Source organism: Podarcis gaigeae, assembly GCF_964106915.1.
Source record: "Podarcis gaigeae genome assembly, chromosome: 2".
Classification (NCBI taxonomy): Eukaryota; Metazoa; Chordata; class Lepidosauria; order Squamata; family Lacertidae; genus Podarcis; species Podarcis gaigeae.
Genome location: NC_139679.1, coordinates 90,458,895 through 90,472,527, shown reverse-complemented (window position 1 = coordinate 90,472,527; position 13,633 = coordinate 90,458,895). Strand labels below are relative to the sequence as shown.

Genomic DNA, 13,633 nt, shown 5'->3' with positions numbered 1-13,633 from the left:
AGGCCCCATTACCTAAAGTGATGTCTCAGATTAAGAACAGTTTCTGGTTAAGAACAGACCTCTGGAACAAATTAAGTTTTTAACCTGAGGTACCACTGGACAGCTAAAAGTGCAACACAAAACTTCACTATGTGATAAGTTTATGTTACTTTCTGATAATTTTATGTTACTTTCTCTTTATTCAAAGTTCCCTTTTCCAGGGACAAGGGCTGTCAACTATTTTTCAAACCAGCAATTTTTAAGCTTCCATGCTTTTTAATTCAGTCAACTTGATCCAAGAGATTATTGTGCTTAAGAGCCATCACAGTCTTAGTAGTAGTTTATAAGCATGATTGAGCTGTCAGATTATTGCTTCACTATGAATTCTAGTACCACAAGTCCAGCACCTCATATAGGAGCACTCAAGCATGGACTTGGCACAAATACAAAATTTTCTAGCTAAAAGCTAGCAGGGCACATTAGCAAGTGAATATCTCTTCTTGCCATCATTTTCTTTTTTAAAATGGCAGTTTTCAAAATACAGCAGTTCCGGCATTTGTGTTTATAACTCACTGCTAAACCAAAGGAAAACTGCTTCATGGAAAAACTCAAATCGAGAAAACAGGCTCTCACAAAATATCTCTCTCAGCTATCTAATCCAGTCACTTGGTTTTCTCTCTAAAATTTCTTGCCACCATTCCATTCTCCCATCAATCAATCCGCTCCAATAAATATTTACTGTAACATGTGTATGCTACCCAATAAAACAAAAGTGAAACATCAAACCATTAAAAAATAAAAATCCAACATAAATGCAGCAAAACTCACCTAAAACTAAGAACAGCTTCTTCTTTTTTTACTCTTATAGACCCAGATTACGTAAGCTATTAAAAGGCCCTTTTACCTGGTGACACCTATTACCCAGTGTCAAAAAGACCACAACACTGTTAAATATTCATCCCTGGGAAGGATATTCCGTAAACATGATGCCACTACTTGAAAGGCCCTTCCCCTGGTAGTTGTCCACCACACTTCATTTGGCAGAGATACCTAGAGTACGGCCCCCAAAGCGGATCTTATGGTTCAGGTAGGTACATATGGGAGGAAGGTGGTCTTTCAGGAAGTCTGGTCCCAAGCCATTTAGGGCTTTAAAAATTAAAACTAGCATTTTGAATTGGGCCTGGAAACAGACACAATACTCAGCCAGAGAAGAATCAGGCTCCCTATAGGCTTCTCTGGAGTCACTATTATACCTATCCAAATCAATTGTGTTAAAAGTGTGCTTTTGATCATGAAGCACTTTTTCAGCAGGGATGGGGAACCTGTGACCTTAGAAAGGTTGTTGAACTCCAGCTACCATTTACCCAGTGCAGATGGTCAATGCCACACACACACACACACACACCATTCTATTCCCCATGCAATAAAAACTCTTGATGTCCCCCAAAATTGTTTACCAAAAATATCTGACTGGCCCAAAACAGCGCCGAGGGCCTTCTGGCAGTTTCCTCACTTCGAGAAGTGAAGTTACAGGGAACCATGCAGAGGGCCTTCTCAGTAGTGGCGCCCTCCCTGTGGAACGCCCTCCCATCAGATGTCAAAGAAATAAGCAACTATCTGATTTTTAGAAGGCATCTGAAGGCAGCCCTGTTTAGGGAAGCTTTTAACATTTAATGAATCATTGTATTTTAATATTCTGCTGGAAGCCGCCCAGAGTGGCTGGGGAAACCCAGCCAGATGGGTGGGGTATAAATAATAAATTATTACTATTATTAAAATGTAGTATAGTTAATGCAGCTATTCTTTGTATTCAACAATTGTTTACAAGTGGTATTACACACTGCGAAATTAAACTTCCTACTTTAAAATCAAGCTCTGAGTAACTGGGACAACATGAAAGTAGGTGTAAATAAACACTGCATTAAGATGCACATTCAGCTTTCTCATTTAAGGTGCTTACTTAACTGAGCTCCCATTCAACACTGGCAGCCCTGTTATTGATATTTAAGAGGCTCTTTAATCTTTAATCCTAAAAAAGAAGTGTTATTAACTATGAGCCAGCATCATACACAAGTTAATGTGAAGTTTCTTTAATAATCCAAAGGTAACCTAATCTTCTGTAGCATTTTTGCATTTTAACATTTGTTCCAAAGGGCCTGAATGTACAATGAAAGTCGAAGTATAAAGTGCTTTCTGCATAGAAATTAAAATAGAATGGCCACATTTGCGTGCAACTCTAAGCCAAAGTGTACAGTTTGATTAAACACAATCTGCATAGTGGCATGCTGTTGACATTCTCAAAGAATGATAATAGGTTAGTGAGATAACATGTACTCTTTTCCCAGAAAAGAGGGCAGGCTAACTGGTATGTAATTTCCAGGATCCTCCCTGGATCCCTAAGGTGTTTATTTTTAATGGTGTTTTGTTGGCCATTTTTCAGTGCTCAGGTATGGAGGCTGATATTGGGATAAGTTACATATTTTTGTTAGAAGATCAGCAGTTTCACATTTGCGTTCCCAGCAGTGGGAACACACCAGATGCAGAGTAAATGGGAGTTTGTACACAGCCTTAGTCTTGCTTCTCATAATCTAGAGATGTCTAGGATTGAAACAAACTTTCTGCATAGAAAGCATGTGCTCCTCTGCTGACCTATGGACCTATGGTGAGCAGAGGTTAAAATGAGGACTGCCCAAATGTAAATAATTCCTGTTTGACTCAGGAAATCCAATATTATTCCTTGTTTATTGGACACTATGGAATTCAAAACTTGATGTTACAAGTCCTGGAAGATGTCTAACTGAGGGAATGAATCTACTCCATTTATATTGGGATATTCTGAACTCTGCCCTATAAGGCTCTTCTGAAGCACAGTATACATGTATGAAAGTCTGTTCAAACAAACAGCTCTTCTCTTGGGGAACTTGAAATTAGGACACACGTATACAGCTCATGCATCCTTAATAACACTTTGTTTTCTCAGGCAAGAAGAATATATAATTAGGCAAATTTAGTTGTACTGAATCAAAGATGTTTTGGTTTAAGTCCCCTAAAGGGATTTCCTGGAGTGAGGAATAAAAACCATCTGCTGACTCCAATGGAAGTATCAGAAAGGAAATATATTGGAGGGGAATGACATAAAAACAGCCAGAGCTAAACTGGCATTCGGCAGCTCTCCAGGAAACCAGAGATTCAGCTCCATGAAAATAAAAACGTTGTACATCAAAATGTAGGAAACCTGAGGTGCAAATCAATCTCAAAGGCTCTCGGAGGCTCTTTGGGTGGGTGGTTCCCTGTCTAGGAGACAGGTAAGTTACCTGTTCCGGGTGGGTTGCACACCCTCTGAAGGAGCAGAACTACAAAGCCCTGAACAACTTAGGTCCAGAATACCTTAGGGACCGCCTGAAACCTTACATCCCAGTTGGATAAATGAGATCATCGGCAGAAGCATTATTGGCTTTTCCCCAAGTTGGCAAGGCTCATTTGACAGCAACAAGAATCTAAGCCTTTAGTATCATTGGCCTAGTACTATAGAAAACCCTGCCAATCGAGATTCGGCAGGCGCTTCTGTTTCAACCTTTAAACACCTGCTGAAAACTCTTCTATTCCTCCAGGTTTATACGGGCAATTAAGAATACGTCTTTCAATAATAGTTAGCTGATCTCTGGTTTTAATTTTTTATATAATTTTTACTGCATGACTCATAGTTTTTATGAATAGAGGTGCAGGTGGTGACCATTTTAGCATGTCCAATTGATGCGTAATTGCTGACACGCAGAACATGGACATAATGGGGAGGGGCACACTTATGCATGCTCTGTTGATGCACACAGGGCCAGGAATGGCATCCCTGTATGAAATGGTCACCACCTGTATATATTTTAATAAATAAGTACATGAATGAATAAAATAAGCTAAGCCTTTTACAGAAGGAGTGGGGTTACAAATTGCTCAAAACATTTTGTTCAATCAACTCTCACAAGCTCCATCCAACGTGTCTACCAAAATATCTCAAAATCTTCATAAGACTTCAAAATCCTACAACAGGTTTCGCTTTTAATTCTAGCATGGAACAATAAATATGATTTAGAGGATTAATTAAATTACATTACCTCCCAGATGCATTTACATGACATTTAAACCAAAACTACACAGAGCACTGTTATTTACATGGCCATTACAGCGAACAGAAGTCAATTTATATCCCACTAACGAGAAGAAATACCTTACTGCAAGACAGATTTCCCAGCATAAAACTGTAGAAACCTTATTTCTTGTATCATTGGACAGAACAAGTGCATGAATACATATGGTCAGCCTTATCTTGAGCCATTCCCAGTATCCAATGTGCTTACAAGGCTCTTTTGAAGTAGAACGAATAAGTGTAAAGTACATGAAATCCAGAGATTCCTAGTGTCCAAGCCTATAAGAGAAACTAGATTCATCTTATTTTATTTGACACATTGTATGAATTCTTATGCAGATGCCTCTGTAAGGGTCAGCCACCAACATATGAGCCTCTAAGTTGAAATGCCTGTTTTTTGGCATAACAGGTGCCATCTCTCTCTCGAGCCTTCCATAAAGGAGTGGGTTTTTTCTGGTGGTCCTCAAATCTCAAAACTGGTACACTGCGATATCTTGGCTTCTAAAGTGAGCGTGTGGGGAGAGTGTGCCTTTTCTCTCATGCCCACAGCAGTTGGCCCCTCAGCACTGCCAGCCCCAGAGGCGGTGGTTCCTCCTCATTCTCATCCTGTGGAGGCACAGAGGCTGGAAGCTACCTGGCTGCCATTGCACCTGCCACTGCCACTGAGCCAGCTCCAAGGCCAGGGGAAGGTGGGCAGCAGGCGAGCTGGGTCCATGGCGGGGGCCGGGCAGCACCAAGAGGACACAGCCATCCTCAAAGCCCTCGCAGATGGTGCAGAGGTGGAAAGGCACATCTCATAGCAGCAGCGTCCAGCTCCAGGCACTCATCCCGCACCAAGCCCAGCCCACAGCATGACCTGCCTAGCAGTAGCCACAGCCAGTGGGCCGAGAAGCAGGGGCGGAGGAAGGGGGTGCGGTGGGGGCAGGTCGCCCTGGGTGTCATCACTGAGGGGGCTGACAAAATGCCAGGCGGTACTCACCATGGGGCATGCAGCGCGCCCGAGTCACACATCTCTCCTGGGAGTGACGCGGTGGCTTGGGTGCCCGCAAGCTCCGCGCTGCCCCAAACGGTCCGCCTGCCGCCTTCCCCTCAGCTGTAGGGCGGCTGAATGGGAGCAGGCAGGCAGACTCCTCGGAGGCCCCACAGAGCGTCCTGCCCCAGGTCATCCCACCCCCCCACAGGCGGCTGGCCCCACCCCTGGGCGCCCGATTGGCTTGCTCGGCCGCTGCCAAGAAGGGTATGTCCTGATGAGTACCGACACCTTTTTTTCTACAAAAAAGGCACTACATAAAAGAATCTAATTGATCATGAATGGCCAGAGAAAAGATTCCCACTTTCTCTTTCAGCTCCCACCCGAGTACCTCTTCTTGTACCTCTTTGGGCTATAACATCACCAGTTTTTGGTTCTACCTGGCTCCAGTCATACCTGATCAAATTTCAAATTCCAATTCAAGCCCTTGACTGGTCTTCTCCCTATAGAATTATTCCAACACAATTCATCTTGTATTCAGAGAAATAAATAGCATCTACCGCTGAGATCCCTACGTTCTGCACTCATTGCATGTCCAAGTTCAGCCCAGTTTTAACACACCAGTGGTTCAAAAACCCAGCTGCCAGGTGATATGGTATGATAAACACAGTGAGAGTATCTACATCCACTCACATGTCCTGCAGAAGATCATAAGTATATTTGCTGCAGAAGTATATTTATACATGGGATGTATAAATATACTGAGCTAGACACAAGTAATTATTCAAAAATGTTGATTCGAACGTTACAGCACTGTATCTTGGTTCTGTGCGTAATGGGTAGCAAACAATGTTAAATCAACAATCCAACACCACAGAAGCAAGGCAATTCTACAGCACTGACATGCTCAGAGACACAAACAAGGTGTCTGGTGCAGCCGCCAGCTTGGGAAGAGAGCTGAGTATCTGCACATTAACAAAAGAAAGAGAGAGAAATAACTCACAAACTCACATCAATCAGGTCTGAGACGTCATGGATGTAGTATTTACTGACTGCTGCATTTGTTGCTGCCAGGTTCAGCAGATAATCGTTCCTAGCTTTAGTGCACTTCAGCTTATTTTCTGAGTATTTTGCTTGCCTCTGAAAAACATCAAAATGGTACACACATTTTTAAAAAGGTGAATAGGCTATCCCAATTCTTGTATTTGCATACCAAATTTTAAGCTCTTATAACATAAAAGCAGCTCTGATGACTAAAGGCTCCTCTGGTCCAACATCCTGTTTTTCACAAGCAGGACATAAGCATGGTAGCACTCTCCCACTTATGTTTTCCAGCAACTGATGATCAGAGGCATGCCACCTCCACTGGTGAAGGTAGTATCTAGCCATCATGACTAGAACCACTGATGGTCTTATTCCTCCATGAAATCTGTGATAAGGAGCACTGCACAGCATTGCTGTGTTTATGTAAAAAAACCTAGGGTATTAGAGAGGTTTATCCAGCTGCAGCAATTTCTTCCAGATATACCCAGCACAGCAAGTGCATTCTATTTCAGTGAACACCCTACATCCACCAGGAACAGCTTGCACACTTGGAGAACGGTTTTGCATCCATCACATCAGTTACTGGGGAGGATAAAGTATTTCACATTCATATGGTAGCCTAGTCAATGATGTCAGACTTTTTAATGAAGAAGTATGATACAGATCTAATATTCACTGCTGCTCCACTATATATATTGCTTTCCCTGCATCCATGCTGAAGATTAATTCAGGCATTCCAAGTGCATCCCTCTGTGTAGGATGACCTCATGGAGAGTGAATTAGTGTTGCATGGAATTTGCTCCATTAAATCTTCAAATCACACCCAGTGATGAGTGAAAGAAGTTGCACTTGAAGAGCAGTCTACATGTGTTGAAGCTAAGCAGGTTTGGATCAAGTCAGTGCCTGGATGGAAGATTGCCTGGGAACCATTTCTATACTTCCTTGAGTTCCATGATGGAAAAAAGATAAGAGATAAATGTCGTAAATAATGAACTTTGCTGAACAGCCTGATGTAACATATAAAGAGCTCTAAAGACTCTTTAGGGCTAGGGTTGTGCAGTATACATGTACATTAATTTCCTTCACGGAAGCTAAGAAATGGTAAATCTGCAGGGAGCAGCAAATTTAAGATATACAAGGTCTCGGAATGCAGGAGCTGGCAGACAGTGTCATACAGACTCGAAGCCCTTATTGAATAAGAACATCAAGTTAAGGTAGAACCACTCTGCAGAAACCATTATAAGTGCTTACAACTTCTTGAAGAAGTAAGTCAAATAGGAAACATGTGATCCTACTGGCCTCAGTTTGCAAACAGCATGTTACGTGGTATAAAGTATCAAGTGCTAGGGATCGTGGTTTGTTTCACTCAGACAAACAAGCCTTGCCTTAACATTGTGGTTTATTTGGAGTAAGACAAACCATGATTTCTGGTCTGGCCACAACACTAAAGCAAGTATAGTGAACTTTTCTCTTTATGCCCCTCAACTACTAACATTCGTGTGCAAAATAGAAGTGGCTGAGGGTGTAAAGAGATAATGTTGCTAAAGCCTCTGTTGCTGCTCACAAAGGAGAGGAGGATCGTTTTCTGTTTCACAGGTGTTGTCGAGTGAGGTGGCAGAATTCCAGGGTGACCCTGCACCACTTCAGAATGCTGGTGGAGGATGCCATTTAATAATTTTTAAAAAAAGCTTTCCTCGCGTTTAAAAAAAGCACACGCAAAAGGATTATTATAGCAGTCTGCTCTCTGCTGTGCTAGTTTATGTATTTCTGTTTTACTAACAAAGAAAATTTTATGTATAAGTGGTGTGGCCCATTCAATCACCTCATTCCCCTGTACAGGTCAGATAAGGAGTATGCTGAGAACCAGTCAAAATTTTCTGGCACCAGTCACCTGTCCCGGGTGCAGGGTGCAAAAAACAGATGTGAGAGAATTATGTGTATGATTTGTATAGAAATATGGCCTTTCACCATCCCTATATAGCCTCTTTAGGGCTAGGGTTCTATAGTATACACTAATTTAATGTAAAAAAGGATGATGTCACGTTCAGCATATATCCTCAAGACTCAGTGTGCATACAACCTGCCCAATTTTCTAACCATAGGGAAGGTCCCTCCAAGAGGAGAAGCAGCAGCAAATATATCTGTGCATTTGCCAGTAGAAGGAAAGCAAGGGTGAAGGAAGGCAGTCCAATTAAAAACCACATAATCCTTCAAACCAACATCTCTGAAAGCATCTGTCATAAATCTATTACAAATCTGAACTTCTTCAAATCAGCAGTCAAGTGCATTCTATGGTATTTATTGTTCATCGGCACCAGAGTCAATTTAGGAGCAGAATGAATTAGCAGGTATAATTTAACACAACAGTTGGAGTGCTACCCTCTGGCTCTCCCTTCCCTTCCAAACCTGATTGCCTTGAGATTCAACCAGCCTCAGCCACTCCCACATAGCACTTTTCAGAGCTATTTTCTCATTTAAAAACTCTCAGTTTCACTTCCTGTTTGTACATAGATTCTCCTCAGGCCCATTTTTAATTTAGTCATCAGATTCAGGTTCACTGCCCAGACAAGCAATACTGGATTAAAGGGCAGGCTACTATTATGAATAATACTTTGCTGCAGACACATAGCTCTAGCTCTGTTCATTATAGCAAACTGTCCCTTCCAACTGCAGGGCCCAAACATGGGAAAACTGAGGAGGGATAAAATTTTCCAGGGGCTTGTTGATCCAAGGGCAGCCCAGCCTGGACTGAAAACCCATTATCATTAGAGAAATAGTGAGGCTAAATGGTAGATTAATTTATTTAGCAAGCCCACCCATCATTGCATGTGGATGATATGTGGATATTTAATTTCATTTTTCTCTATTTCCAGAGTCTGCAACCAGAGTTTGAAGCATGGTTGCAAACTCTGTTTACAACGAACCATGGCTGCCTCTGAAAGGTGAAGGGAGAGACATTCTGCATATGAGGGGCACAGTACACAAGCCTGTGGCACATTTCTGATTTCCTAATTTCCATAGTTAGGACATCAGGAACGGTAGCCTTAGAACTAAGGTTAATTCAGCTGTACAGTCAGAAATAATTCTGGTTATTTTCAGAGTGTTACTTTTGTTGAACTTCCCACATTTGTCTAATGAGCACATTACTGTGAATGGGTGGTGATCCCTGACTGTTTAATATTCCACTTATGACTGTAGCAATAGGAACTATCCTGCAAAAACAGTGTAACATTCCACAGAGCACTAAACACACGCATGAGCTGACTACCACCTAGTACTGCATGCCCCCTCGATCTATTCAGATAAGCATTACTGTAGCAGACTAGATTTCCTGCTAGGTTCCTTCGCTCTGCAGTCAACCAAGCCTCTTGGAGCCAGAACACGACTGTCTCTGTTGGATCCGGGAGACACTGCCTGAGCAGCTATTGTAGGACTTTTCTGCCCTTTTTGTACTGAATGTCTGGGTCATTTTTGTTTTGTTTGCTTTCTGAGCCATCACTCTGGAGGCCTTCCCTCCCTCCAGCTGCCCTTTTCAACTCTCCTAGTATTGGGCAATTGAATGGTTGAACACATTAAACCCTGCTGATGTAATACACCCCTCTCCTTGGAAGTGCTCCACAATGTGCCCCCAGGCTCTGCTTCTTGCAGAAAACCGCCTGCTTGTCTGCCTAAGACAGGCTTCCCGAACCTCGGCCCTCCAGATGTTTTTGGCCTACAACTCCCATGATCCCTAGCTAGCAGGACCAGTGGTCAGGGATGATGGGAATTGTAGTCTCAAAACATCTGGAGGGCCATGGTTGAGGAAACCTGGCCTAAGAGCTCTAGCTACCTGCTGTATTGGGGGCATTTCTCCACAGCTAACAGGCAGTAAAGAGAAAAGGCTTTCTGCATGCCCATCCCAAGCAGTTTGTTAGTGAAACTGCATGCAATCATAATTGCAAACAGGAGGCATTCCAAGCAGTTCAAATTCATACTTCAGTAGCAGAAGCGGCCAAGGATCACCAGCCATAAACCCTGGACTTGGGAAGCACTCTCAGTAGATGTGTGCTCATCAGTTGACGTGACACTGGCGACCGCATGGTTGGCATTGGCATCCTTCTGTCCAGCCACATGGACAACCCTTCACTCACCTTTTCCTTCATCTTCTCAATCTTCTTGACAGAGCTGCGGCGCTGGGGCCTATCTTCATGCCGCAACAGGTTCACGCTGATGTCCCCTGCTTTGTTGAACTGTTTCTCTTCTTGCTTCTCGGCTTCCTTCAGTTTGCTTTCGGCACTGATGCTTTCAGCGTGGTACATATGGTATGTTTTCATCACCTGAAAGGTGAGGAAGTTCAGCGAGTCAGCTTATAACAAAAACAATGAATTCATGGGTTGCAAAGGTTGGTACCTTTAAAGCACACCCAAAGCACTTTTCCCTGCATCAAAAAAACTGGGGCACTTTAGTTTGTTAAGGGTTGCTGGGAATTGTAACTCTGTGAGCAGTAAATTACAGTGTCCAGAATTCTTTGGAAAAAATGAATGTGCTTTAAAGGCACAGAATGTGTACGTAGCTCAAGACTCCCCCAGCTAATCATTCACTTCTCTTCTAATAGGCAACGTATTTTACATTGTGTTTCATCCTCATAACAACTCTATGGTGCACCACCAGGATTCTCATTTGACCGGAGGGATTATGAGGCTGAGAGACTGTGACTTGTCAAAGGCCATACAATCACTTCATACATTGCATCAAACAGATTTTAAGCCAGAATGTGATGAACATGTGTTTACAGATATGTATCTTAGTCAGGTTCGCTTCAGCCTAGGGTGTGCAATCGCTCAAGGCTATGGAAGAAGAGGAATTCGGAACCCATCTACTCCAGACCATAACCATACATGTAGGCAACAGAGGACAAAAAAGGGATTTCATGCTAGAAAGCTGAAAACTGTAGTGGGGGTGGGGATCCATTTACTTTTAGAGAACCCTTTCACATTAGGTGACAATAATACAGATTCTCTGCAAGGTACTTTATAGAATCTTGTTCATCCCCCCCAAAAAAATCCTATAAGAAAGGCTACATCAAATTGGATTGGATAAGATCAAAGAATCTAAAATTTAATCCAGACAAGATGGAACTGAGTGTTTTGCTGATTTGGAGCAGGTATACAGTCAGCTTTGGATAGGCTTGGAAGATTCAGAACTGACAAAAATAAATTCTTCACACAACACACAGTTAAACTATGGAATTTGCTTCCATAGTTGGCAGTGACAGCTATCAACTTGGATGGCTTTTAAAGGTTAGACAAATTTATGAAGGATAAGGCAATCAATGGCTACTAGTTATGCTGTCTGTGTTCTATCTCCACTGTCAGAGGTAGTATACCTTTGAATACCAACTGGATAAGCAGTGAGTATTGTTGCACTCAGGTCATTTCTGCTGGTTTTCCATAGGAATCTGACTGGCCACTGTGAGAACAGGACCCTGGATTAGATGGGCCATTGCGCTGATTCAACATGCCATATTCTTATGGCTTGTGCTCTGCTGTTAAATGTCAGGCTCACAGTTTGGCGGGTGACAGAAAACTCAGGGTGGGATTCATCTCAAGAATCCTGTCAGAGGAAGCCCTGTTGCATGTGCAACAGAGATTTTCCCACTTCTCCATGTCCCCTGAAATTGCCTCTGAGGGGATCAAGAGAAGCCCCTGAAACAGCATGCAGGGAGAAAAGGGGGGTCGTCCCCTTTCGAAAACTGAAATGCTTGCACTAATGTAATGCTCAACTTAGTACAATGTTGAGTTCCTCTGTTGGAGTGCCAGCGAAAGATTTTTCGCATGTTCAGACCCAGAAACCTCCTCCCGAAATAAATTCACATATGACTCAAAATTTTGGTTTGGTTTTTGGCAGAATTTAGGCCACGACTTTATTGATTACAGAAAGTGACTGGTTGCATAGGCTCTGATTCGACTAGTTCCCTGCCATGCAGGTAGCGCTGACCCAGAGTTCCTGCATAGGTCAGCCAAAGGTGAACACCTGGATAAGCAGAAAGCCAGGAATGGGCTAACTCCGCCACCCAAATGTCCCCCTGGATTCAGGCACGGGCACAATCCCCTCTCAGGGATTGACCAAACCACTGAGTCCCTGGATTCCTTTAACGGAATACCCTTCACATAGGGATGGTGAGAGTGTTCCCCCATCCCTATCACCTGAACCAGAGCCTATCCACAACCTTACAAGTTGTGACAATTTGCTACGCGGCAGGCGAAACTCAAATGGCAACAGCCAAGTGGGGAAAATTTCTGCCTTGCCCCTGTCCCAACGACAGACGACACACTACAGCATAGCAAGGTCAAGCAAATAGCCCTAAAAGTAGGGAGAGGTGGGCGGGTGTTCCGAATGCACGCACCAAAAGAGGAAGCTCTGGGTCATGTGCATAGGCATAAATAGGTCCCTCGAACCGTTTGGACTGCGTCCCATTGGCCAGATTGTACCCAGCTTCGAGGGACCTACCAATCGGGTGTTGTGGCTGACCAATCGTACCCACCCACAACACAGGGTGTCAGTTTTCCAGGTCTCACCGCAATACGTGCCCCCTTTAAGGGAGGAAGCAATTTCCTGAAAAAGTAAGATCTAATCCAAGTCATTCAGGTCCTAGTCATATCCAGATTGAATTACTGTAACACACTCTACATGGGGTTGCCCTATAAGACAAGACACTTCAGTTGGTAAAAGAAAGAAAGTGTTAACTGGGACTTGCAGGTTGGATCACAAAACTCTAATGTTATGTCATCTTCACTGGCTCCCCGCCAGGCTCAATTTAAAGTGCTAGTTTTAACTTTTAAAAGCATCTAAGTGATGGTTCCTCATATATGGAATACTCTCCTCAGGGAGGCACACCTGGCGCCATCACTATCTGTCTTTAGGTGACAGGTGTGCCTTTGGATCTTAAATTTCTGCTTATCTTTTAGTGGGGTAGGTTTCTGTATATATATGGAGAAGGAGAAAGAATGTACTGTATTATAGGTTATTTTTAATGTTTATTTTTGTAAGTCACTTTGAGTTCTGTTTTTTAAAAAAGCAGCTAATAAATAGGAGGAGGTGGTCGTGGTGAAAGAAAGAAGTCCTGACCAGATACCTAAAGAACTGTCTTCTCCCTTCCAAACCTACAAGAGAAAAATGGCAAATTCTAAGCTTCTGATCTGTGTCTCTAATCTGTCAAAATTATGGTGGGCAGGCATAAGACACAGGGCCTCAATGAAGACTAAAAACAACCTCCCAAAACAGAAGGTCTGTCTGCTTCCATCCCTAGCTACCATTCAGCTCTTCTTGCAGGGGTTTTTTTTTGGGGGGGGGGTGATGCTTCTTAATAATCTGCTGGGGCTATTTTTTAAAAGTATTTTTAAATAGTCTTCCATATAGTTTCTTTCTAAGCTGCTGCGGCTGTTTTTCAGGATTGCAGAGGCACATATTTGCCTAGAGCACACCTTGTTATGTAACTGTCCCTTCAAATGTCAGATAGA

At 42.9% G+C, this 13,633-nt stretch overlaps 1 protein-coding gene across 3 annotated transcripts in view; it reads right to left on the bottom strand.

The window, feature by feature from the left end:
- The window catches only part of SRGAP3 (SLIT-ROBO Rho GTPase activating protein 3), a 186,780-nt gene that overhangs the window by 64,281 nt on the left and 108,866 nt on the right, over positions 1–13,633 (bottom strand). For all 3 annotated transcript variants that reach the window (XR_014560471.1, XM_083723327.1, XM_083723328.1), the window contains exons 5-6: positions 10,265–10,450; positions 6,102–6,230 (exon numbers count right to left, since the gene is read on the bottom strand). Coding sequence is in view for 2 of the 3 variants with exons in the window: in XM_083723327.1 (XP_083579453.1) it covers positions 6,102–6,230; positions 10,265–10,450 (315 nt within the window). In the remaining variant the exon portion in view is untranslated. The remainder of the gene's footprint in view (positions 1–6,101; positions 6,231–10,264; positions 10,451–13,633) is intronic.